Genomic DNA, 27,492 nt, shown 5'->3' with positions numbered 1-27,492 from the left:
ACCGGGGTTTGTTGAGACTGAGGGAGGGGGGTTGGTAGAGGAGGAGGAGGACGTGGGGCCCGCGCCAAGACACCGGAGCTCGTGCTGATTCGCTCGCGCGTCCTATTCGTCGGAGGTGGAGCAGCTGTTGATACTTTTGGGAGTCGCTTGTTTTAGTTTTTGTTCATTTTTTAATCTAGTCTCCCTTCGCTTTGAGCATAAAAAAAAAAAAGAAAAACTTTCTTCTTCTGTTTTTTAAATGAATAAATTGCCCTTTTTCCTCTCATTATTAACCTGGAAAGGAGAGGAGAATAAGGGGGGGGGTGAGATGTTCTGCGGGCAAGTACAGGATAGGGCGCCGAGATCTACACGGTATGATTGGGTACGGTGTGGTGCTTCCATATTTAATGCGACGAGATCACAAGGATGGGGCCAGGTTCAGAGATGAGCTTGTGTCGGCCGAAGGTGCATGCCATGTCGAGGGGGAGTCCCCGACCCCGAGACCGGTTTACAAAATCGATTTATCGAACGGTGTATGTGATAATAAGGCATCGCTTTTTCGAAATCGATATCTATAAATCAATTTTTTTATCCGGTTACATGAATTAGAAACATGTCAAAGAATGTCGTGATTTGTGCCTCCTTTAAAAATATCGTCTCGTGACAATAGACTTGATAATGGAGTGACTCGATTAAAAAGTGACATCATCTCTCTCAACTCAACTTAATTCGTCTGCATGTCGCAATCATGATGCGGTCATCGCCCTCACCGTCACCGTCACCCTCTCCCTCTCTCTCCGCATATATGGGAAGCATTGCCGTCATAATGGTGTCATCCTCGACGGCATCCGGACTTGAGATTTGGGGACAACGGTGCAATGAGTCCAAAGAGGAAAATGATGCGAGGATCCACAATAGCGTCACAACATCTGGACCAAGTCGCTTGGGTAGACTTGGATCTATTCAATTTTCATAAAGTTCCAATTTCTTACTCCCCTTGTCAAGTAGCATGGACTCATTCTAACTTTTCTTCTTGCTGTGGGCTTGGGTTCCACTTAAAAGCATCAGTTGGGCCTCAGATGAATCATCATTTGCTCATACATGTAGTTTTTGTTCATGTACCATGTAAGTTAGGTAGTTCTATACTATATTATCAGAATTTGGGTAAATTTATTTATTCCACCCAATAGCTAATATTTCGTAAAATTCTTTTATTACGACACTAGTAAAAGTTTCTACATCCGCCGCGGTTACCTGTCCCACAACGACTTTTCGATGCGACACTGTTTGAATGAATCCTAAGACATTCATTTTGGGATCATAATACTTGTAGTTTCGCTTTTTCGACGCAACATTCTTTAAGTAAATCATAAGACATTCATTTTAGAATCATATCACTTGTTAGTTTTTTTTATTTTTATCCAACGAAAATATTGACTAAGTTGCAAAATTGATCTGCAAGATGGATGGGCCTTATGTTGTGCATCAATGTTTTTTTTTTATTTCAATAAATTGCGGAATGCATGTATACATGATGTAAAAAAGTAAAATTACGATGTACGCTCGTGAATGACATGTCATTATAGATTGGATCTAAGTGTTTTTATTTCCCGTAACGATGTAACCATGCATTTAACGATGCATCTGCACGATGTATTCGGGAGCGATGATGATCATGCCGTGGAGCATACACACGACGCAACAAACGTGTATGAAACATCAAGTGACGCGACACAAACATGATGGGGCGCGACATTCGTAACTTATGAATCGATTCCCGGGAAATTGGCGACCGCAGAATGTATAATTATTCACAATCCCCGGGACATTGGGATGATGTACATTTGAGAGCATACAAAGTGAAATTTTCATTGGTGTCTCTATGCATGACGAGGATGATAAACATTCACCAAAATTTTGTACAAAACCCTACCGATCCCGTCGTCGCATCGTTATCCGACCCAAGAAGAAGAAGAAGAAGAGGAAACGATTTTACAGTCGATCGATGCCCGCTCAGGCACCCAACACGGCCATCGCCATGGACGACCTGTCGAAGCTGCTACGAATCGGTCGCTCCCTTGCCTGCTTCTTCTTCTTCATCGCCTTCATCTTCAACCCTCGGTTGATCTCCTCGTCGTCGTCCCCCCTCGGCTCCATCGTCTTCGCGAACCGAGCGACCCCGGGCGCCGCTTGCCTGCCCCCGTCCTTGAGCGCGCCGCCGTGGACGAGAATCCTCGTGATCCCGGCGTACTGTAGCGACTCCGCCACCTGCAGCGCCGTCACGCCCTTGTTCGTCCTTTCCTCCACGTCCGCCCCCTTCTTCACCAGCAGCTCCACCACGTCGGACTGCCCCGACTCCGCTGCGCAGTGCAGCGCCGTGTAGCCGTCCTCGTCCCTCGCGTCCACGTCCACGCCCTTGTCGAGGAGCGCCCTCACCGCGTCGGCTCGGCCCTTGAAAGCGGCCCGGTGCAGCGCGGTCCAGCCGTGCTGGTCCCGGCCGTTCACGGCGGCCCCGCTCTCCAGGAGCCGGTTGATCGCCCGGGCGTCGCCCTTCCGGGCCGCGGTGCAGAGCCTGTCGCCGAGCTTGAGCGCGTCGAAGAGCCGCACGTGGCCGTGCTCCGCAGCAAAGTCGTAGGCCGTCTTGCCGTACCGGCTCCGGACGTCCTTGTTCGCCCCCTTCTGCAGGAGGAGCTTCACCATCTGCTCGTCGCCTAGGCGCGCCGCCGCGTGCAGCGGCGCCTCGCCGTCGCCGGATCTCCGCACGTCGGTCCTGGCGCCGTTCGCGAGCAGCAGCCTCGCGCAGTCCCGCCGCCGCTCCTCGACGGCGAGGTGGAGGGCCGTGCTGCCGTCCTTCGCCGGGGAGTCCGGGTCGGCCCCCTTCAACAGCAGCAGCCGCAGGACGTCCATGTGGCCGCCCCCGGCGGCGAGGTGGACCGGGCCGTACGCGGAGATCTCCGACCTCTCCGTCCTCGCCCGCCGCGCCAGCAGCAGTTCCGCGATCAGCGCCTCCCCGGCCGACGCCGCCGCCTCGAGCGGCGTCGACCCGGAGCCGCTCCGGGCCTCGACGCTCGCCCCAAACTCGAGCAGCAGCTGCACGAGGTCGGCCCTCGCCTGCTCGATGGCGAGGTGGAGCAGCGTCTGGCCCTGCTGGTCCGCCGCGTCGGCCGCCCCCCACGACGGGTCGCTCCGCTCGAGCACCTCCCTCAACTCGTCCATCGAGCCCTCCTTGACGAGCCGGACCAGGACCAGCGACCCCACGAACATCACCTTCACCCCGCTATCGATGAAGACCTGCTTCTTCTTGGTGGTGAACCAGTCGCTGGGGACGGAGTCGAGGGTGGAGCTGGGGTCCTTGACGGCGGCGCCGGGGACGACGACGCTGTGGAGCTGGAAGGAGTCGTCGCAGCGGGGGAACGAGGCGGGGAGGGTGGAGCCGGGGGGGAGGTGGTAGGTGACCTCGACGGTGAGCGTCTGGAGTGGGGAGATGATGCCGGACTGCGGCCGCACGGTGTAGCGCGGCCTGTTGAGGGCCTGGAGGCGGAAGGCGACGGGCATGGTGTACATGACGTTGCGGAGGGTGAGCAGGCCGCAGCACTTCTGGCCCGGCTCGATCCGGACCGCCACGACGTTCGACGGCTCCAAGGCTATGAGCCGGTCCATGTTGGATATTTTACGGTCCGAATAATAATGCTTTTTGCGGGTGTCTTCTCCTCTTTCTCCGGGGGGAACTCGCGAGTCGGGGCCTTCAGTTCTGGTGGTTCATCGTTGCCGTCTTAATTGGGGATTAAGGGAGGGAAAGAGGAGGATTAATTAAGGAAGTGTCGAAGGGGAGGGGGGGACGGGAGGGGGGTTTAATACGAGGAGGGAGGGGGGGCCGGCGCGAATGGGAGGGCGCCACGTGGCGGTGTGAAAAACGATGCGGACTTGTTCCATTCGGCGTCACGACTCCCCCTGCTGAAGACACGACCGAGGAAAGTTAAGGAAAGGGAGAAAACTGTAAGTTGCTTTCGGGAGTTGGTTGGGCGCATAGTCACTTTCACTGTGGCAATTGAAAATTTGCATGTTAATGAGAAAAGCACACTTCTCTTCCTATTTTTTATTTTTGTTCTTTTCTGAAGTATACGACGATGTGGGCAATTAAAGGATCTTGTTCGATACGAAGTGGGCGCATTAGGGGTTAAAAGGGATAGGTTCTCTTAATTTGTTTTTAGTACACGATAATGGGTTTCTTGTTAGCAAACTAATTCCACAAAGTACAAGAAGTTAGTGTAACGATGGTCTTGTTGTTAATGTTTGAACATTCCTGTGGGGGGGCCAGAAACTTTTAGGTTTTTCCCCCTCCCCCTTTTGGCCACAATTGGGAGCAAAGTTTCATTTTCATAGGTCGAGAACAAGAAGGACTAAGGGGTGGTTAATTCCAAAGTTTCTTTTGGGTCATCCAATCAAGAAGATAGAACACTACGGATCAAATATGCGCTAGGAGTTGGCTCGTTCAATCAAGAGAAATATGTTGGGAACGAACCTTTTTATTTGTTTATGAAGTGGGTTTTCCCTTCGAGTACGTGAAAATTTCCTTCTAATAAGTAACACGTAAACAAATCGACCTGAACGACGGACAAATCAGCTTCGATGATGTAAGAATGATGTCACTTAGGAGGAGTACCTTTTCTCCTCCTTTTCTTTTGGCTTTACCTAATACACCATGCACAGTAGTCAAATTTGCACATGAATGAGCCAACTATACGAAGCAAATGACGAGGAAGTGTAATTATTATATAAGCGTATACTCCAGATCAAACAAGTATTTGGAGTTGGCTCGTTCAATCAAGAGAAATATGTTGGGAACGAACCATTTTGTTTGTTCATGAAGTGGTTTTCCCTTCGATTACGTGAAAATTTGCTTTTTTAATAAGTAACACGTAAACAGACCAACCTAAACGACGGGCAAATCAGCTTTCGATGATGTAAGAATGATGTCACTTAGGAGGAGTGCCTTTTCTTTTGGCTTTACCAAGTGCACCATGCACAGGAGTCAAATTTGCACAAGAATGAGCCAACTATATGAGGAAAATGACGAGGAAGCTGAGCCACAGGAGCCAACTGATTGGGCATCTACCAACAATGTGAGTGACTTAGACAGTAAGAAAGTTTACTCTTCTCATTGTAATCTTGGGTCCAAGTCTTATTGAGAGTACTCATGAGTAAAATTTTAAATGCACCGCAGTAAAAACGGGAACATGTCCTTTGAATAGCCCGAGTAAGTGGATGAGTTGAATGCTCAAAATTGATCCAAATACTATCCGGTTTTCAAAATCGTTTGAAAAATGCGTATATTATTATCTTGGGGGTAAAAGTTAATGCTTCCTTCTCTCTTCTTTTTCCTTTTATTATTGCATTTCACCGGCAAAAAAGTGTAGGACGTTTGAAAATCACGGGATGAGTCGTTTTACACAATTTTCTTTTTTGAATCGATCATAGTTTGCTCAACTCGTTCAGGCATGGAAGTTTCTTTTTTTTTTTTAACTTTTTCCAAAAAAATTTCGTTTCTCTTTTTGGGGTTAAATCAGGAAATTGAAGGTGCCCCGACATATTCGGAGAAAATGAAGCGAAGTCATTGGGCACAAGAGAGATCGAGCACAAAACAAAGGTGGGGCCCAAGTGTTAAACAAAGTTTCTTAACAATTAATTAACTGTAAATACAATTGAAATTACTCCTCCATGCACAAAATTCCCTTCATAATAACAAATTATTATTATTATTATTATTAATTTTGGTCATTAAATTGCTTTTATTTACTAAGGGGAAATAGCCACCAATTTCGATGCTGACAACATATGGAAGAGGAATAACCGAAAGCATCTTCGTGTTGTGGTGAACTACGAGAGGAGACAATAACATAGACGAAAAGGCCCGTTGTTCTCAACTGACCAAACGGCGCCACTTGTCTTGTTCGTTTGATTAGGTCTTAACGATCCCCTGAGATCATAGGTGATGTGACGGATATCGTTTGGTGTTTTCTATAAGAAGGCAGATTTATATGAGTTATAAATCTATTTTTTAATCCATATATGATGAGTTGAGTTGTTATATGAGTTAAATATATTATAGTAAATGAATCATAAATGAGTTTAGAGTGATAAAACCTAAAATAATATGGGTGTTAAATGGGTTCGCAATTTATTTAGACCCAACTCACTTCTATGACTCTCTCTTCATTTCAATCGATCTCGTGATCGCTCACTCGGCACTCTCATCTCAGTTTGGGTATGTTTGGGTTAGTAATATGTGTTGAGTCGGTATGAATCACTAGATTTATATTGCATAAAATGGATTAAAATGGGATTAATTGGTCATTTTGAATCGAACCATTTTTTAACCCGACCCACCTGTTTAATGGGTCTACCAAAAAGCAATGGGCCTTCTCTTTCGCTGTCATTTTCCTTTTTTTCTTTTATTCTTTCAAAAAAGGAACTTTTTTAATTTAGAAAACCACAGGCATCCAGATATCGCTAATTTATCAGCATCAAAATATCTGCCATCTAAAGATTCAAAATTAATAATAAACCGCTCTCTTATGTACCAAGCCATAATTCTCTCGTCCGTCATGAGATTATAAATTCTCTCTCTTTTTAGGGACGATGTTAAACATCGGTTCAACGTAGAGATTTGGGGTGTCGAATTCTTTTTCATAGCAGCGTATCCATACAAAAATTTTCAAGAAAAAGAAAAGAAACAAATAGCCGCAGAAGGTTAAATTAATTCGCAATAATACATTATGGAATTCTCAACCCAACATTCGAACCTGTTTTTAACGCATGAGAGTTTAAAATATGACTAATCAGTAATCGGAAGCTTAGTTTAAATTATTCTATGCTTAATGCAGGAGACATAAATGGTGTTCATCCGTGTGCAGAATCTCCAACTACGAGATCCCATGTCAATCGTATCGTTTCTTAAAAGCCTAATTTCCTTTTTAATTTATATTTACGACAATCATATCATATAACATAATTTCACGGTTCATCATTTGTCGAACTAAAATTCTAAATACACGGGACAGGTTGGGTACCGCGCCTTTAAAAATTGCACGGAGAGTTGAACTAGTCGCGAAAACCGGATCCACACACCCCCGACCCGACCGCCATACCCAACCAAAAAAAAAAATTAAAGTTGATCGAATTTCCTAAGTTCTGCTTTGAAGCAAAAGAGGAGTTTCTTTCCAACTTGTCGCTTGTCTTTGATTTTGTAGGCTCCAACATGTTAAATCATCGAATCGATGTACAAACCATGCTTTACAAAGAGTCAAAACTGTCGATGTTGTTTAATTAATTTCTTGTGTTACTATGTAATTAAATATTTATAATAGCGATAGCTTCGATGTTTACGAAGTCTGAAACACTACGAATTCCTTTTCTAAATCTAGAGTAGGAGATCAAAACGAGGGCATTTGCACAAAGTTATTTTGGCTTTTTACGGAATGGGCTGTCGTCATCTGATGCATATATGACGCAACAATTTAGTTTAAGGCCAGCAAAAGTTCCTAGTTCGACGCAGGTTGATGGCATTACGGGCATGTTTGGTTCAACATAGACCTGCTAAACGGGTCGGGTCGGGTTGGGTTGGGGTCGGGTCATAAATTGTCCAACCTAAATTGACCCATTAACCCGTTTATGACCCATTTATTTATAATGTAAATATTCCGACCCATGCCCAACCCATATCCAACCCTATCCATATTGCTAAAACACTTCTATATTTAACTCAATATAAGAAAACTTGTTTCTTATGACTTTTTTTAAAAATTATACTACTAAAACATTTTCATACAATACAATTTTTAATTATTATTTTTATTTTATTAATTTTAATATATATTTTTATTTTTTTAAAACCCAATTTTAAATATTTTAAATTTTTAATTTTTCCTTTATTTTTTGCCGGTGGCCAGCCACAACGACGGCCGGCGTCCAACCACCGGCCACCGGCGAGGACGAGCTTGCCAGAGGCTGGCGAAGCCCGAGGTCGCCGATCTGACGAGGTCGAGGCCTCGCCAGCCTCAGGCGAGCCTCGAGCTTGCCCAATTCCGGCGAGCCGAGCCTCGCTAGATCGGCAAGGCCTCGGGTTCGCATGAATCGGGCAAGCTCGGCTTCATTGGCCTGTGGCGAGACTCGAGCTCGCCGGCCTCAAGTGAGCTTGACCTCGCTTAAGGCCGGCGACCTCGAGTCTCGCCATATTGGCCTCGCCATAAGCCGGCGAGGCCGAGCTCGCCCGATTCCGACGAGCCCGAGGCCTCTCCGACTTGTGGCGAGGTCGTTCCTCCCCCGTGACCGGTGGCCGGCCACCAGCCAACAAGAGAAAGAGAAAAAAAATAAAAGCAAAAGAAAAGAAAAGAAAAAAGAAAAATAAAAAAATTCGATGTTTTAAAAAAATATTTTTATAACAAGGAGGTGGGCTTAATGAGTGGATTGGAAATGGATTTCACACTCAACCTATTAAGACCCATTTATGATAGGCTTAAAACTTTAAGACCATTTAAGATGGGCCCTTCAAAGTTGTATTGATCAATTTATTTTTTAAATGGGTCATATATGGGTTTTAAGACCCATTTAACAGATATAGTTCAACATTCCAAATGAGTTTTGGGATTCTAAAGTCCCCTGATCAAATGCAAACGTCGTTTGGTTCGATTTTTGCTTAACTTTTGGGAAATGCAATTGCATTTCCAAAGGCCTCAAGGCCTTTGGCCCAAGATAAGTCCGGAGGTCCTTTAAAAAGTAGCATTCTCAAAATGCAAGTCTTGACACTATTCTTCTTCCCCACAGTTTGCACAAAGGAGTGGGAAGGAGGCCGGCAACTGCCGCCTGGGGGGTCACGTGACCCCGGCAACCACCGCCTTGGGGTCGTGCAACCCTAGGCGATGCCGCCTGAGGTAGGGCGACCTAGGGCGTGGCTCGGGTTGCACGACTCAGGCGACACTTAAGGTCGCGTGACTCAGGCGAGGCTAGCTGGCGACATATTTGGCCGGTGGTGATTGAGCTCCACTGGAAATAGTGTGAGACTTTTTTTAAAAAAATTAGGAAAAGTCTTTTACAAAATTTAGTTTTTACTAAACGGCATTTGAGCCAAAGTTTTTTTTGATGCACTTTAAAATTACAATTTATCGAACACTATTTGCATTTCGAAAAACCCTTTTAACTTAAAAGCATTTGTATTTCCCCAAAGCTGAACCAAACGGGCTCTAAGAGTTTCTTGATGTAGGATTCTACCTTTCCATGTCAAAAGATAGAATTTTTTTTTCTGTACAGATAAATCTTAAGAAATATTTGTAAGTGTTCAATGACACTTGATGACCAACTTTTAGTTATAATCGATGAGCAGTGAGCTCGGTCGATGAAAGCAAAGTTTGGTCAAAACGTGTCGTTGATGGATATTACGATCGACAACTTGAAGGAAATCAATAACGCGCGAATAATGTCATCGACAGAAAATAGTGGTGGAGATTATCAACGATAGCCCTCGCCAGGCGACGATTGATAGATAAAGCCATCAATAGCAAATGATTGCAGATTTTGCTGAGTGTTGAGCCAATGTCGCTTGCGAACAAAATAAAGGCTTGCCAATGCATCGGTCAGAGACGAAGGTGGTGGATCGACACGAGCACGTGATTGCCGGGTAGCTATATATGTCTATAATCTCAGAAATCTGTGAACTTATTGTGGATAATCACCAATAGATAATAGAGAATTGTGGCTCGAATATGGGAATGCTTATCGGTAGGTGCAGATGATGCCGATCAAGGAGCGAATTGGGTCGTCAAAGCCCGACCCCCACAAAACTCTCCCTCCGAGTTGGGTATCGAGCCCCCCTCAACCTCTTTTGGATTTATTATGCACCGAAACCGGTTTGGTGTACTCGTCAAGTTTATCTCCATGAAACGAGACGAGGCTTTTTTCGGCAAAAAAATTATAAAAAAAAAAGTGTAGGAGGTGCTAGGAATTTATTCGTGGATTTAAAAATCCATGAAGTGTTTGCAAATAACTGCTCCTAGTGAAATATGAAAGCCCAAGTTGTAATCTTTGTAAAGCTCTCCACAATCAAGCAACCACAATACCTCCCTTCCTATGCACATTCACTTTTGCCTTTGATTTCTTGTAAGTTTACGTTTTCCAGTGCCTCTAAATTCAAGTACCTTTTATCTCTCTCAAAAGATTGCAAAAAGGAAGTGCCATTAGCAACGATTACGTAATGGGGGTTAGGGCAAAAAGCTTATGTCACGACAATACAGCGTTCAAAAAGGAGCGGTACTTAGTGCCCCCATTATTGCGTGACTACTGATATGTGTTTATGCTTCTTTGGGAGAAGAGAGAGTTGCGACATGTAATTGCATACAAGTATCGTTTTCTCGAGTACTCCGAATTGTCACGGGACGGTATTGTTGTTTCCATAGAAGTCTGCCGATTCTAATGGTCCTAGATCGATTCATCTTGGTCTTGTTAAGCCAAGTGAATCTCATGCGATTTACCACGAGGCATTGCACATGGTCGAATGAAATTAGGCAAAACGAAATCTCAATCAGGATTTCCCCTTCAGTTCCTATTTCGAATTTGGTTTCGGGATAGATAATGCCAATTCGATAACGAAAACGTGCGTCGATTCACAAGTTGGATCCAAATGTTCATTCTATTCCAACCATAAAGATAGCGAAAGTATGCGTTGGTTCACAAGTTCCTATTTTTTTTTTCCTTTTTTTAATTTTTTAATTTTTTTTCCTTTTATTGGTTTTTTCAATCTTCTTCACTGGTGGCCGGCTCTCGCCAGATCTGGGCAAGATGACCCTCACCCAAGCGGTCGGCAAGGGCTTGCAAGCCCTCGCTGGCCCTCGCCGGAAAGAAAAAAAAAGAAATGAGAAAAAGGAAAAGAAAAAAGAAAAAATAATTCAAAATTAGAATTGTCTTTGGACGAACATACCCTTGATTGGCTGGAATATTTAGCCGATCGGTGACCGGCGAGACTAGGCCCTTATTTGAAAATAGGGTTAATACTACGAAAAACCCTAAACTGGTACACTTGTGACACATTTACCCCAAACTATTTTTTTACCATAAAAACCTCAAGCCCATACACATGTGACAATTTTACCCGAACATACCACAAAAAACCCCAAACTGGTACACATGTGACAATTTTACCCCAACTAATTTTTAATATTATTTTTTTGAATTTTTTGAATTTTTCTTTTTTTTTTTCTTTTTTTTTTCTTCACTTCAGCCTCTGGCCGGTCGCCGGTCCGGCGACCGGCCAGAGGCGGAAGCCGGCGAAGGCCGCCCCTTGCTCGGCTCGGCAAGGGCGACCCTCGCCGGATCTAGCGAGGGCGGCCCTCGTCGGCGTCCGGGCGAGGCCGTCCTCGCCCGCCCAGCGAGGGTCGCTTGCCCGGCCGAGCGAGGCGGCCCTCGCCGACGCAGGCGAGGGCGGCCTCGCCCGACGCAGCGAGGCGCCTCGCCCTTGCTCCGGGCGAGCGAGGACGCCTCGCCGACGCCGGCGAGGGCAACCCTCGCCCGACGCAGCCGAGGTCGCCCTCGCCAGATCCCGGCGAGGGCGCCTCACCACGAGTCGGGTGAGGATCGCCTGGCCCCGGGTGGGCGAGGACGGCCCCTCGCCTAACGCCGGCGTAGTGGCAACCCTCGCCCGACGCAGCGAGGGCGGCCGTCGCCCGATCTCGGCCGAAGGTCGCCGATACTCGGCGAGGGTCGCCCTCGCCGGATCTGGCGAGGACGGCCCTCGCTCGACGCCGGCGAGGGCGGCCCTCGCCGGCTTCCGGCGACCGGCCAGAAGTTGAAGATAAAGAATAAATAAATAAATAAATAAATAAAAATTCGAAAAAAATAAAAAATAATATTAAAATTTTAATTCATGGTAAAATTGTCACATATGTACCGGTTTGGGATTTTTTGTGGTAAGTTCAGGGTAAAATTATCACAGATGTACCAGTTTTGGGTTTTTTATGGTTAAAAAAATAGTTCGGGGTAAAATTGTCACAGGTGTACCAGTTTGAGGTTTTTTATGGTCAAAAAAATAGTTTGGGGTAAATGTGTCACAAGTGTACCAGTTTAGGATTTTTCTTGGTATTAACCCTTGAAAATATTATGGCCATTTACAGCTCTTATTTGAGACTGACATGGTCATTTCAGGTCTTTATTTAAGAAAATGAGGATATTTCATATTCTTATTTGGAATTTTTCTTTGAAAACATCAATTTTTAATTTAACACGGTAGTCAGCATCAATGAATGAATTTAATGTATCATGTGATGCTTTATTCATGCTTTCTCTCTCCATTCATGTTGTGGTCCGGAGTTATATTGCAGACTGTGTATTGTCCTCGGGCCCATCACCAAATCAAACTTCACGTCTAATTATGCAATTCTTTTTCAAACCCTAAATAAATTCTTTTTAATGTATCATATGAAATGGTTGTGGGTTTTAAATATGTGGGGTTAGTTTTAAAAATAGACTTAAATAGATCATTAATGAGTTGTTTATTAACTTAATGGATCTTACATGGGTATTAAATGGCTTATAAATGAGTTACCCAAAAAGCTTAAGTGAAAATTTCAATTTTTTTAAATTTTCTGATTTTTATAATTTTTATATTCTCTTTTTCTTTTCCTTTTTCCTTTTCGTTTTTTTCTTTTTTCTTCTTCCTCGCCGATGGTCAGCCACAAGCAAGGCACGAGCTCACCGGAGGCCGGCGAGGGTCGAGCTCGCCGATTTGGCGAGGTCGAGGCCGAGGCCAGCCTCGGCTCGACGAGCTCGAGTCTCGCCAGAAGCCGACGAGGCCTAGACCTCGCCAAATAAGCAAGCTTGAGCCTCGCAGGCCTTCAGTGAGACTCGAGCTCATCAGTGGCTGGCAAGCTCATCCCTCACCTGTGGCCGGCCGCCAGCAGGGGAAGAAAAAAAAAGAAAAAAAGAAAAGGAAAAAGGAAAAGAAAAGAAATTTAATTAAAATATGATATTTTTAAAAATAAAAATATTAAAATGTTAAAATGAGTGCATAAAGGAAAATATGATTTTTCATACCAAATAGTGAAAAATATTTTCTAGTTCATTTCCATGTTCCAGCCAAATATCGAAAAATATTTTTATTTTCCTAAAAACATTTTCCACAAATGTTATATTTTTTCGCGAAACAAACAGAGTCTCAATTTTTTTTAAAAGATTTGCATTGCATGAAGATGTTTTAACAATACAATTTTTTAAAACAATCATCAGAAATAATCTTTCCTAGATTTAGTTAAATGGGTTGGGTATGAATCAGGTCAAGTATGGGTCAAGATTTTTGCTTTATGATAAATGGGCCATAAATGGGTTAAATGAGTCAAGTTGGGTTGGACCATTTATGACCCGACCCGACTGTTTAACAGGTCTAGTCGAGCGATCCAAGCAAGGATCTACACTCAGAGGCAAGTATACCTCGGATGAATGAATGAAAATTTACTCATCTGTATACAGATCAGGTTTCTTTTGTTCCTTCCTTGAAGATGTTTTAAGAGAAGGTCAAGCAGATCGAATATTAAAAGATAAGGGTGTGTTTATTTCGCGAAAAACTCAATGATAAAGAAAAATGATTTCCCGGGAAAACATTTTTCAGGAATACAGTTAGTTTTTCTTTGTTTTGTGATATACGATTGAAATCATTTTCCAATGAAATCGTTTTCCGATGTTTGGATTTCATTGGAAAATGATTTCAATCTCATAAATTCATCTCAGGCAAAAAAATTTGAATTTTTAATTTTTGTTTTTATAAAATCGAATTTTAAATTATTTTGTAATTATCATTTTTGTCTTTTCTTTTTCTTTTTTCTTTTCCCTCCTTCCTCCTTCGCTACTGATCGACAACGGCCACAGGCGAGCTCGAGCTCGCCTAGATTTGGCAAGTCGTGAGCTCACCGGCCTCGGCGGAGCTCAGGCTCGCTTGGATCAGACGAGCTTCGAGCTTGTCGACCTGTGTCTTAGCCGATCGTTGGGCTGCTGGCCGTCGTCGAGGCATGCATCCGACGGAGGAAGGAAAATAAAGAAAAGAGAAAAGGAGAAACGAAAAAGAAAGAAGAAAAAAGAAAAGGAAAGGAAAGAAAAAAAGAAAAGAAAAGATTAAAAATAATAAAAAATATTTAAAAATTCGATTTTAAAAAATATATATTTATATAAGAATAATTCCATCAACCAAGGACACGAGCATAAGCACTGAGGACCTGCCCACGGTCTTTAGGGTTGGGACTAGAGCTCGAGTGTTGGGGACCAAGCACGGCCTTTATGAACTCGAGTTTGGGTGCCGGAGCATGGGGTACTGGCAAGAGGTGTTCGACCCAGCCTTGATGGTCTTAGGCATGGGCGTCGAGGGCCTAGGCCCGAGCACTGTGGTCCTGGGTCTGGCCTCGATGGATACGGGCCCGATCACCGGAGACCTAGTCCTGAATGCTAAGACCCAAGAACTAACGTTGGAGCTTTCAAGCCCAAGCATAGAGTTTCAGATCCAAGCGCCAATACCTAATTATATTTTGAAAAACGTTTTCCAATTCTTTCAAAGATGAAATCATTTTCTTGAATTTAAGCTTTGGTAAAAATACCTATTCCGTTGACTAGGAAAACATTTTCCGTTGACTCATTTTCCTAAGCAAACCAAACACCGGAAAATGAGGAAACTGTTTTCCCGAAAAATATTTTCCGTGAAATAAACGGATCCTAGCAGTCGCTTCACTTATTTCACTTCTTGCTTTCGACCGAGTGGAAAGATGCATTGTAACCGTAAGAATATAACAGCTATTTTGAATTTAACGTGAATAACATTATCATTAGTCCATGACATGAGTACAAGCTTAGCTCAGCACAGCCTTTGCAATGGCTAATTTGTTATCTCGAGTCTCGACTGAGCTGATGCAGCATCTCAAAATGACAGTTTTGCACTGCAGCCCATCAAGTCGAGTATCTTGCGTTACCCAAACTCTCATACTCATTCAAACTCAGCAGCCAGTGCTGCAACCAATATATTTTATAGATGAAACATACATGGACGAGCTAGTTTTAAGCTCGCCATATCATAAGCTGCTAATGCATTTGGCAGCAGATATCAGAAGCGTTTTCACATGAAACAGCAGGAAAGTTTCTCTCCAAGGGACTGTACCCATAAAAAAGAAGTTGAAAGCAAAATGTAAATAATAATTTATTCATTTTCCATCCTCTTACATACACCAAACATCTTCTCCGAGAGAGAGAGAGAGAGAGAGAGAGTACAAGGACAAAACTAAAATACCCCAAAAAGCATGACTCCTAACATTCCATAAAGAAACTCAACTATTGGATCAATTATAAAAGACAGGAATATACCCTCATGTGTAGGAAGAATGATGACGGAAGTTACTCAAACTTTTCTTTTTTAGCATGGGCCAGTTGGGTGCAGAGGAGCTCGGCAGCAGCAACGAAGAACTTGAGTGCAAGCTTGACCCCAGTGTGTTTACAAGTCTTGAGTACAAAGTCTGGGTTAAACCACAATATGTTTGTTGTGAGCATCTTGATGGTTCTGTCAGCAATCTCTTCAGCTGAAGGTATTATGAGAGAGTCGATGTCATAGACAATGGGGCCAATCCCAGCACCATACTCGACTCCCTCGCGGAAAACTGAGAGGAGCTTCTCATCAGAGCGAGAGTTCTCCCTTGTGATGACATCGGCATCCATGTCGATGATTGAGAGGATGATGTTGTTGAAGTGGGAGTAGCACAAGTGAGTGTGGATCTGCCAATCAACAACAGCCACCAAGTGAAATCAGTATACGTTGGAAACGGATCTTCCCACATAAAAAAGAAGGAAAAGAAAGAAAAGAAAAAAAGGAATGGAGCTATGAAGGAACCTGGGTAGTATCCTTGACACCACAGTTAGTGATTCTAAAAGAGTGGACAGCCCAATCCAAGTAGAAAGATTGTTCAGACTTTCTCAGTGGCAGACCCTCTCTCAAAGCTGCCTCATCAATTTGAATAACATTAATCCCTGCCTTCTCAAGATCCTCGACTTCGTCCTTGATGGCCAAGGCAATTTGATAGCAGGTTTCGAACCTGTGAAATGGATATTCATTATTCTAGTCCCGAAAGGAGAAATAAAGATTATGTTCTTTTATCAATCCCATGTACACATGAAGTTCACGTTCTTCTGTACCTGGGTTGGTCATTTCGTACAAAGGACCAGTTGAGAATGGTGACAGGGCCAGTAAGCATTCCCTTCATCGGGCGAGCAGTCATGCTCTGGGCCATGGTGGACCAGAAGACAGTCATTGGCTTGGGGCGGCTCACATCACCATAGATAATGGGTGGTTTCACACAATGAGATCCATAAGATTGCACCCACCCGTTAATGGTGAAAGCAAAACCCGAAAACTGCTCCCCAAAGTATTCAACCATATCGTTCCTCTGCATTGGATACATCCAGATAAAGATGTTAAAGAAAGAAAACACAGCTCATGAGATGCTACCAATTAATCCGACATAATCTGTCTTAATTACAAAACCAGATTCAAAGACTGTCTTACCTCAAACTCCCCATGAACCAAGACATCTATGTCAAGCTCCTCTTGAAGCTTGACAACTTTGTTAATTTCCTCCTTGATGGCCTCAACGTATTCTTCCTCAGAGATCCTATACAGTCAGAGGACCTATGAGGGTCATAATGAAAAGGATAACAGCCCCGTGACATATGCATCGTTTAATTAGAAAAGAAAGATCTAGTTTACTCACTCTTTGTCCTTGTACTCATGGCGCAATCTTCTGAGTTCCATGGTCTGAGGGAAGGAGCCAATGGTGGTTGTTGGGATGACTGGCAAATTAAGCTTCTTTTGCTGAGCATCAAGTCTAGCACTCACAGTCGTGGCACGGCGATGATCAGAGCCCCTCAAAGCAGTAACCTGAGACAGACGAGAATATCAAGAGTTCATGACACTAGTAACATCATTTTAATTAGTATTTTTGGAACGCATAAAAGATGAAGGGTAACTTAGCAGAGGAACATACAGCCTTTTGGACAGCTTCGTTTGTGACTCTTGGAGAGGACTTTCTTGAGGCCTGAGCAGCAGCATTAGCTGAGAAGAATGCCTGAAAACAGAGCCATAGGCAATAAGCATTGAAACGGCCTCTCACGACATTTGTAGTTAATACTTTGGGAATTGAACATTATGATTGACAAACACCCTAAATGTGCTAGTTAACAGGCCTAGTTTAAATTTTAACTTTGCATCCTAGTGATTGTATTTACCCAGTTGTTGCCATATTATGTAGCTTTGCACAGCCAGTAATTAAAGAGACCCACCACAAGGTAACCGCATTGGTTTCAGCTGATTACTGTTCGGAATAGAGTAGCAACTAATTCTAGAAAATAAGCTAACAATATGGATTAACACCACCGTTAAGACTACCTAGTAGCAACAATGACAGTGCGAGCATACCATGCTGCTTTTCAGCATCAACTTTAACAAAAAGATAACAAACCGTACCTCATCCTTCTGTCCAGCCAATGCGTTGGCCAGGGCATTGACTTCAATGACCTTCTGAACAGCAAAAGCAAGCCATGACTTGATTTCCTCATCCAACTCGGTCTCATTATCTAGGTCAACAGGAGTGTGCAAAAGAGAGCAAGAGGTGGAGACCACAAGTTTGTCTGCAGATAAATAAGGAATTTCAGATATCAACTGAAGGATACATAACATGCAGATCTTTAACACACGCTGTGCTAAAAAGCATATGCAGAAAGTAGTACCTTTTCCCACAATGCTTTTGAGAGCATGGAGGGTGCTGAGCGATCCAGCAAGGTCATTGGCCCAGATGTTCCTCCCATCAACAACTCCAGCAAAGAGATACTTGCCTGTGGGGAACCCACCCTTGATTAAATCAAGGGTCTTGGTCCCACGGATCAAATCAAATCCAAATCCAGTGACACCCTTCAAGGATGTAAGAACTTTATATGACTCGGCAGGAACATCAGCAAAATAGGTTTGGACGACAACATTCAAGCCAGAAAGACATGATTCTAGTTCCGAGTATGCTTCAGTGAATGCTTGCAGTTCGTGAGAATCAAGATCAGTCACAAGGGTGGGCTCATCAAACTGAATCCATGAAGCACCAGCTGCCTTAAGTTCGGACACGATTTCCCTGAATGATTTATCATTGGTCAGGAGACGTATTCAAAAACGTGAGCAAATGAAAACTGCTAGAGAGGAGTTTAAATTCTTACCTGTAGATGGGAAGTATTTTTTCGAGAAGGGACAGAGGAGAAAAGGTCTTCTCAACACCCTTTGCAGGCTTGGACAGCAGCAGATAGGACGCCGGGCCAATAAGGACCGGAACAGTGTCCACTCCAAGCTGGGAATTAGTAAATAGACTCAAAACGCAGATAGCTTTAAAATGATGCAAAGATTATGCAACGGCACAAGGAAGACGAAACTGTATGAGCTGATAAAGATATGCGAAAAATAAACATGTGACTACAACCAACAAAAGAGTCAGAATTTGTCGTCGCCGTCGACGAGGACGAGCGCCGAGGGCGGGGGAGCTCGGTCGAGATTTAGGGCCGGGCTTGGCCTCGATCGAGGTCTAGCAAGGCAAGCAACGGCCATAGCTGGTCTGCAGGAGCATTGACTACCGTCGTTGGCCCCGGGTCGAGCGTTGCAGACGCTGGGAGTTGGAAGAGGGAAGAGTCAGGGGACGGTCGGGCAGATCCGAGGCTTTCAGCGGTTGCAATCGAGATCGGAGGTGGGTAGTGGGGTTGGCGGCGGCTGGGAAAGTAGTGAGACGGAAAAGGGAGGCAAGGACAGAGCAAATCGGATTGGGGAAAACATGAAATGGACTTTTTGGAACGTTTCTTTAAAGGGGCCATTATTTCCACTCCTCGGTTTACGGTCCCTACTTGTTTGTTTCACGCTTTTGGATGATTAGCCTCACGTGCGATGTAGTCATCCAAAAACTCTGCAAGAAACCTGACAAAACGCCCCACAACCACAATACTGATCAGAAATCACGATGACACATCAGATACCCAGAAGAAGAAGAAGAAGAAGAAGAAGAAAGCCATGGCCTATTTCTCCCACCTTTTCGACACCGACGACTCCGCAGCGGAAGACCTCATTTCTTAGACCAAGGACCTCTGCGTCCTCGAGCAAATCGCAGCCATCAAACTGCTCCTCCTTTGCCGCCGACGACTTCCCTCTTGCCCTCCGACCTCGAGCCCCCGTCTCCGCGAGCTCAAATCCCCTCCCCTCTCTCCAAACCCCAAACAACGCTCCACAATTCGAGCAATCGCAAGGCGGAGTCGGCGTTTGAAGGAGAGACTCGGCCTAAACCGGACGGGAAGCCGGAGGATTGGCTTACTACTATTCGTGGGATCTTCCGGCAATTTTCTCGCCGCCGAAGCGGAAATTGCCGTCGGAAGTCCACCCCGACGTCCGATCCAGTCTCTTCACCGGCGGCTTCTTCTGATTCGCGGAGGAAGTGGAAGTGGATGTCGAAGGCACCATCGCCGTCGCCCCGAGAGGATAGCCCGCGAGGCGGAGAAGATTCGGACGGATGGCGACGAGGATGATGATGATGATGATGATGAGCGGCAGCGCTTCGAGGACCGGCAGCAAAGAGGAGGAGAGGGGCGGAGCTTACGCTGGCCAAAATGCGTGAAACGAAGAAGAGTGTGGGGACTGTGGGACCCACCATGAGTTTGGTTTTGCCATTTTCAAGTTCTAACGGCGTCGTCGGGCAAACGGAATGATGAAAAAGTGGAACCCATGAATGATAATACTTCCACCAAAAAATCCCCCCAGCCCCCCAAAAAAAAAAGATCCGATAACCCGACCCGATTCGTTATCCAGTTCGGGTTGCATGCGGATCGGGTTTTGGATCAGGTCACATAAAACATAAAAAAACCCCAATTCGATCCCAAAAAAAAAAAGGAAGGATAGAACCCAATGGAACGGGCAGCTGAGACAGCAAGAACGAAGAAATAATAAGAACCAGCGTTTTTTACCTTCTTGGCCTCCTCGTACTCGGCGACGGCCTTGTGAGAAGCGTAAGAGAAGTTGACATCAGGAACCAATTCAGGCACGATGTAGTGGCTGGACCAAAAAAATGAGAGATGGATGGGGTTTAAGTTAAACACCAAGACAAAAACGATTTACTGGCGCTCTTGTCTGAGAACCATAGCACTTACTAGTTGGTGTCGAACCACTTGGCCATTTCCATGGCAGGGACGGAGGCGTTCCCTCTGGCCATCGAGAAGTACACATCGAATCTGATCTCGCCGCCGTCCCAACCATATCTGGGAGGAACAGCACCGAGCATCGCGGTGGTGTCGAGCACCTGATCAAAGTATGAGAAGGTGTTGCTGGGAATGTACTTGATGCCGGCATCGGCCATCTGCTTCCAGATGGATGACCTGAGATTAGCCGCAACTTTCTGAAAATCCTTGGCAGTGCTCCTTCCATCCCGGAACGATTCGAGGGCGAACTTGAGCTCCCTCCTGGGGCCCATGCGAGGATATCCAACGACGTGGGACGCCATTTCTCTGCATCATCGGATAAACATCAAACTACAGGTAAGTAACGCAGGGCAACTCACTCAGTTACCCAGTCTAAGAATGGAGGAATGCGAGCGATGCAAGGATCCTACCCTGGTGGAGACTGAACCAAGATACGAGACGAACTGTTGTGTGTTGGCTAGCTGAGTGACCAGATCGCGAGGGACAGAGAGAAGAGAGAGGGGGCAAGGAAAATGGCAGTTGGGGGATGGTATTTATAGAGGCGTGCCAGGACAAGGTACCCGACCAGGCAAGTACCGGTGGAAAAAGGGTGGGCCGGGGGCATGGGACCTATTAGCACGAAAATTCTTTCCACGGAAAGTTACGGCAAGTACCGGTGGAAAGTTACGTAACTTTCCGTGGAAAGAATTTTCGTGCTAATAGGTCCCATGCCCCCGGCCCACCCTTTTTCCACCGGGCTATTTTTTAAGAGCAGCAATTTTGCTATTTTGCTATCCCTTTTTTTTTGTTTTTGGTCGAAATTTTTTTTGCTATTCTTTAAGAGTTGCAATTTTGCTATTCTTGTGACCGCAAGAATGGGAATGTCACATCCCTCGGCTCACACCTTTTTGGACAGCCCAATTCCAAAAAAACAAAACACAAATTTTATTGAATAACAATTTTGACCCGAACTTTTTTTATCTCATAAAAAATCATCAATTTTAATTTCACATCACTGGAGCCAGATTTAGGACTCGAATAAAATTTGATGCTTTTTATTAGGATAAAAATTATTCAAACTAGAATTGTCATTCAAAATAAAATTTATCTTTTTTTAAATTAGCCCATTTTTTCAACCTGAGGATCCAGGTGACAAAGGGCAAGGAAGGACTTTTGAAAAAAAAAGGAAAAAGAAAAGGGTGAAAAGGGCGACCCGAGTATGCAGCAAACCATTCAGAGGTCAACACGTGGCAATCCGGACCCACCTTCCGACTCCTCCTCGTCGACGAATTTAACTCCATTTTGTTGGCCCCTCCAAACACATTCTATCCTGCCCGTATCTCCATTTTACCCAAACAAAATGGCCGGATGTTTTCAAGTAACAAATGGTATTTTAATCTCCTTCCTTAATGAACAAAACGTATGGCTCAATACATCAATTTTTTATTGATCAATCTTAATAATGGAAAAACACCCCCTGCTTTGTCTTTTAAGAGTATCCTCTAATTCTGCAGATTGCAGGTATGATTGCTAGAGAAGACAGTCAACGGCTCATTTGACTTCGGAAACAGCTCCCAACTGACGCCTTTGAAGATTGAAGGCCTATATAAGCAGATCAAAGGTAACTTCGAAGATGGCCGGAAATTCTGGACTTGCATTCTCACTATGCCTCAACATACGCCCTAGCCTTCGCTTGTGCAATGTTTGCCTTCGGATGGTAATTCTATGCGAGGGCTAAATTATTGAGAGGGGATTTTAGAGTTGTAAGAGGTGCTCGTGCCTTTAGAATCGTCTACTGAGCTTCTTGTAAGGGGGAGCACCGTCTACAAACTGTAAAAATGTAGGCGATTACTTAATGGATTGGAGCATTGGTCGTGGCTGTTAGAGTTGAGAGAGTAAAGTGTGCCAAGTGGAACGCCGAACCACTATAAATCCGTCTTACAATATCTTCTACCTCTTTAACTCTTTTAATATATGTTTGATAGAAGTTACTACATCTGCATAATCAATCTCCTTCTACTAAAGCACATTCTCACATCTTTCACTCAAGAGTTCTAAGTTAAAACTTTTAACGCTCTTAAAACAACCAATCACCCCTACTTAGTTGCTGTTTTAGCCATTTTAATTGGTACTGGAGCATGTTACTCAAGTTTTTGAAGTGCTGCATTTCAAGAGCAAACAGATCATTATGTCTCACATCATAGGAGCATCCTTCAGTGAAGAACCCACCCATTCTTTTTCTCTTTTTTGTCTGATCGAGATCCCATTGACTGTGTTTATACATGTCAGGACTTATTGTTACGTGTGATTTGGTCTATCTTTGGCTCGGTTTGTTGAGGCCACAAGGCACAAGGAATGCTGGTTTCTACCAACGTTCATGGCTCTGTCGATTGGAATGATTAAATGCAGAGTGTTTGAGGAATCTCTTCTCGTCCAATTACTGAAACGGCTTGACTTTCTCAAGTCACTTTTTATGGTGGTTAATCTTTCATTTATTTAGTGATTTAGGTTCTGTTAGTTTTACGGAAAATAACTTTTAGGAAAATATTTTATGGATTTTCCGACATTCGGTTCACGAAAAATAAACAAGTCAAGGAAAACATTTTCTGTCAATGAAAAAAAAAACACATTCAAAAGTGGGGTTCCTCTTCTTCTTTCATCATTCATTTTAATTATTTTTTTTTCTAAAATTCTAATTTTTTATTATTTTTTATTTTTATTTTTTCTTCTTCTTCGGCCAGTCGCCGGTCGTCACCGTGGCTAGCGGCAACCAGCTAAAGAAGAAGGTAAAAAAATAGAAAGAAAATAAAATAATCGATTTTAAAAAAATAAAAAAATTATTAAAAGTAATGCATGGAGGAAAATCAAATCAGATTTTCCATACCAAACGACGAAAAATATTTTCCGGATCTTTTTCAAATTTCAGTCGAACACCGAAAAATAGTGTCATTTTTCGCGAAATGAATGGAGCCTTAAGAAAAGTGATTTCCTTCTTGCTAGAAGAGGAAGTTGTTTTCCTTCAATTTAAGCTTGTTATTTTCCTCCAATCTAAACTTTTTGTTTTTAGTCCATAGACGTAAATCGATTATTTTTTCGTCATCCAAACATTGAAAAGTCAGAAAATAATTTTCAAGAAACAGTATTCCTTCAAACAAATTGATCCTTGGTATGAGACATTGGGTGAATCTCTTTATTTTACCCAATAGCTAATATTCCGTAAAATTCTCTTTTCTTGACGGCAGTAAAGGTTTCTATATCTGTCGTGGTTAACACTCCCACAACGCTTTTTTCAATGCAACATCCTTTAAATAGATTCTAAGGTGCTGCATGAAAATCATTCTGGTTCTATCCAGAACTGGTTTTTTGTTCCCAGAATCAGTTTTGGACCAGAAATCCGTTTGGTAACGCAATTTCATTTTTCTATTTCCGGGACAAGTTTGTTTCCAAAACTGATTCGAAACCAGAAATGAGAACCAAAAAAAAGTTGGTTTTTCATTTTTGGAACAAAAGTGAGAACCATTTCTGAGGAATTCATTTTCTTCAACACACATATTCATATGGAAGTGAGAAAAAAAAGCAAAAAATCAAAAATTTCAAAACTTAACAGAATAGTTTAGAATATGTGGCTACCCACTTTGAGTGAAATTTAAATTTTTTTAGGTACCAAAAAAAATAAATAAAAATAAATAAAAATTTAAAATTTCACAAAATGGCTTAGAAAACCTATGGCCACCCACTTTAAGCAAAATTTAATTTTTTTAGTTGCCAAAAAAAAATAAAAAATAATAAAAAATTCTAAAATTTAAAAACTTCACAGAATATCTTAATAATACTGTGGCCACCTAATTTGAAATGAAATTTTATTTTTTAGGTGCCAAAAAAAAAAAAAAAGCAAAAATCAAAAATTTCAAAATTTCACGAATGGCTTAGAATACTACACCATTCACTTTGAAATGAAATTTAAATTTTTTAGGTAAAAAAAATAAAAAAAAAAAAATTTCAAAACTTCATGCATCAGCTTAAAATACTCCGCCACCCACTTTAGGTGAAATTAAAATTTTTTATATGCCAAAAATAAAAATAAGCAAAAAGTAAAAATTTCAAAACTTTACAGAATTCAGCTTAAAATACCCGTGGCCACCCACTTTGAGTGAAATTTTATTTTTTTAGTTGCCGAAAAAAATTAAAAAAAAATTTCAAAACTTCACAAAATGGCTTAGAATACCCATGGCCATCCACTTTAAGCGAAATTTAAATTTTTTTAGGTGCCAAAAAAAAATAAAAAAAATAAAAACTTCACATAATTGCTTAGAATACCTGTGGCCACCCACTTTGAGTGAAATTTAATTTTTTAGGTGTCGAAAAAAAAAAGCAAAAAGAAAAATTTTCAAAACTTCACAGAGTGGCTTAGAATACATGTGGCCATCCACATTGAGTGAAATTTAATTTTCTTTAGGAACCAAAAAAAAAAAAAAAAAATAAAAATACCATTTGGGCATCTAAAAAAATTAAATTTTACTCAAAGTGGGTGGCTAGAGGTATTGTAAGTCATTCTCAGAAGTTTTGAAATTTTTGATTTTTTATGTTTTTTTTCACCTAAAAAATTTAAATTTCACTCAAAGTGGATGGCCATATGTATTCTAAGTCGTTCTGTGAAGTTTTGAAATTTTTGATTTTTTTTTTTTTCACCTCCAAAAATTAAAATTTCACTCAAAGTGGGTGGCCACAGGTATTCTAAGCCATTCTGTAAAATTTTGAAATTTTTAATTTTTTTAAATTTTTTTTGGGTATCTCAAAAAATTAAAATTTACTCAAAAAGAGGTGGCACAGCAGTATTCTAAGCCATTTTGTGAAATTTTGAAATTTTTTTTATTTTTTTGGGCACCTCAAAAATTTAAATTTTACTCAAAGTGGGTGGCTACAAGTATTCTAAGCAATTCTGTGAAGTTTTGAAATTTTTGATTTCTTGATTTTTTTTGAAAAAATTCAACAAATTTCCTATTTTCCCGAAATCTGAATTTTTTTTTATTTTCTTGACATTTTGATGATTTTTTCTGGAATTTTTCAATTTTTTGGGATTTTCTGATTTTTTTTTGAGAATTTTATGAATTTTTCGGATTTTTTTAATTATTTTTATTCCATTTCTAAAAAAATGGATTTCTGTTCTTGGAAATAGAATTTTCTGTTGTTTATCAAACGGGTTTTTGTTTCAGAAATAGAAATTTTGTCTTGTTATCAAACGCAGTCTCATTATAGAAATAGAAATTTTGGTCGTTATCAAACGGGTTTTTTTTCTCAGAAACTCATCCAAGAACCAGAAATAGAAAAATCTATTTTTGGTTCAGGAACTCATTCCGGAACAAAATGGTTATCATGCGCACCCTAAGACATTCATTTTAGAATCATAATACTTGTAGTTTTTATTTTTAATACGTCCTTATGATCATATATCCAGTTGAAATATTGACTAAATAGCAAAATCTGATCTGTAAGATGGGTTGGCCTTATGTTGTGGGCGTCAATTTTTCAATGGTGGAATACACGTATGCATGATGAAAAACAACTAAAATCATGATATATGTTCATGAATTATGTCATGGTTGGTTGGATCTGAGTGTTTTATTTCCTCTGGCGATGGAGTCATGCATTTAATAGATCTCGAGACGGGGCCAAGATTCCCAGATGAGCTTCCCTTAGCGAAAAAGTAATTTAAGAGGGCGTCTTCGTAGACTCGCTGCGATTGTTTTACATAATTGATATAATTGAGTAACAAGTTTAGTGTTTTAATGAACAAAACGTATTGCTCAATAAATCAATTTTAACAGACCAAAAAAAAAATCAATTATGAATATGCCATAACACTTTCTGAAAGTCGACATCCTTTCAAATTTCAGATAGCCACTCCATTAAGAATATGCCATATGGCATGACTCGATCGAAAGAGCACTTCTCTCTCTTTCTCCATGCGCCTCGCTCATGTCGCGGTGTCGAAGATAGAGTGAATTTATGAACTCTCTTCTCCCCCCTCCCCTGTGATCTCTTTCTTTGATCGAAATGGAAGGTGAATTTATGAACTCGCAATCAATTATGAACGTTCGCTATCAATATCATCGGACTGCTTTTTATGTAAAATGATAAAGTAAGGAAAACACCCTGCTTTGTCTTTTAGGGTATACTCCAATTGTGCATATTGCAGGTATGATTGCTAGAGATAGAGAAGATGGTCCACAGCTCATTTGACTCTGAAACGGGTTCCAACTTACGCTTTGAAGATTAAAGGCCTATATAAACAGATCAAAGGTAACTTAGAAGATGGCCGGAAATTCCGAACAATGTTTGTCTTCAGATTGTAATTCTATGTGAGGGCTAGATTCTTGAAATCTAGGAGGAAAGGGGAATGTAGGGTTGTAAGAGGTGATTGCGCTTGTAGAATCGTCTTCTGAGCTTCTTGTAGTGGGAGCACCGTCTAGAAATTGTAAAATCTCGGTGATTACTTAATGGATTCAAGTCTTGTTCATGTCCGCTGGAGTTGAGAGAGTAAATTGTGCTAGGCGGAAGGTTGAACCACCATAAATTCGTCTTGAAATGTCTTGTATCTCTTTAATTTTTTTATTATATGTCTCATAGAAGCTACTACATCTGCATAATTAATCTCCTTCGATATACAACCAATCACCTCTTCTTGGTTTTTGTTTTAGCCATATCAATTGATATCAAAGCATGTTGCTCTTTTACCCAAAAACAAGAGAAGCATGATGCTCAAGTTTTTGAAGTGCTATAATTCAAGAGCAAAAAGATCATCATGGCTCCAATCATAGGAGCATCGTCCAATGAAGACAATCCATTTCTAGACCACACGTTTTCGATCGTACAATCCATGGATTACATTGCATCCACCCTATCTTTTTCTCTTTTTTGTCTATTCGAGATCCCATTGATTGTGTTTATACACGTCATGACTTAATGCCATGTGTGATTTGGATCTTTCTTTTGACATAGTCCGTGATTGCTCCACATCCATCTTCTATATATATACACGAGGCAAACCCAAAAAGTAAAATTTCATGATGAACACTTAACGGCAAAGAATATCATCAAACTCCATAGCCAATGCTAAGACGAACTATAGCTGCATCTTGTCGCATGCTTCGCCATATCGTGATTCAGCTCAACCAATATAAGCAACGTCATTTCAGAGATCTGCAACAGAAGCATTGAAAATTCTTGGGACGATAATAGAATCATGCTTAGGCGAAG

General features: G+C 42.3%; 3 protein-coding genes across 4 annotated transcripts in view; all 3 read right to left on the bottom strand.

The window, feature by feature from the left end:
* Positions 1 to 27,492, bottom strand: part of LOC115683294 (5-methyltetrahydropteroyltriglutamate--homocysteine methyltransferase) — a 50,906-nt gene that overhangs the window by 13,030 nt on the left and 10,384 nt on the right. The window contains exon 1 of one of the 2 annotated variants that reach the window (XM_056315259.1): positions 20,667 to 20,678. The exons of the other annotated variant lie outside the window; for it this stretch is intronic. The gene's annotated coding sequence lies outside the window, so the exon portion shown is untranslated. Of the gene's footprint in view, positions 1 to 20,666; positions 20,679 to 27,492 lie in introns of those variants that run through there. 2 annotated transcript variants of the gene reach the window in all.
* On the bottom strand, positions 1,791 to 3,777 carry LOC115683295 (protein VAPYRIN-like). The gene has a single exon (XM_030607767.2). It carries the CDS (start codon positions 3,637 to 3,639, stop codon positions 1,993 to 1,995), a length of 1,647 nt encoding a protein of 548 aa, XP_030463627.1. The 5' UTR covers positions 3,640 to 3,777; the 3' UTR covers positions 1,791 to 1,992.
* On the bottom strand, positions 15,172 to 20,562 carry LOC115683305 (5-methyltetrahydropteroyltriglutamate--homocysteine methyltransferase-like). The gene is made up of 11 exons (XM_056315255.1): positions 20,209 to 20,562; positions 20,026 to 20,113; positions 18,247 to 18,374; positions 17,773 to 18,164; positions 17,510 to 17,673; positions 17,031 to 17,111; positions 16,758 to 16,924; positions 16,553 to 16,658; positions 16,183 to 16,433; positions 15,881 to 16,082; positions 15,172 to 15,765 (listed from the first exon to the last, which is right to left on the bottom strand). The coding sequence occupies exons 1-11, from the start codon at positions 20,556 to 20,558 to the stop codon at positions 15,391 to 15,393; spliced, it is 2,304 nt and encodes a 767-aa protein (XP_056171230.1). The 5' UTR covers positions 20,559 to 20,562; the 3' UTR covers positions 15,172 to 15,390.

The sequence above is a fragment of the Syzygium oleosum genome, unplaced genomic scaffold (assembly GCF_021117445.2).
Source record: "Syzygium oleosum isolate NSW1041296 unplaced genomic scaffold, Sole_v2.1 Sole_v2.10, whole genome shotgun sequence".
Lineage (NCBI taxonomy): Eukaryota > Viridiplantae > Streptophyta > Magnoliopsida > Myrtales > Myrtaceae > Syzygium > Syzygium oleosum.
This window is presented reverse-complemented; position numbering and strand designations above follow the sequence as displayed.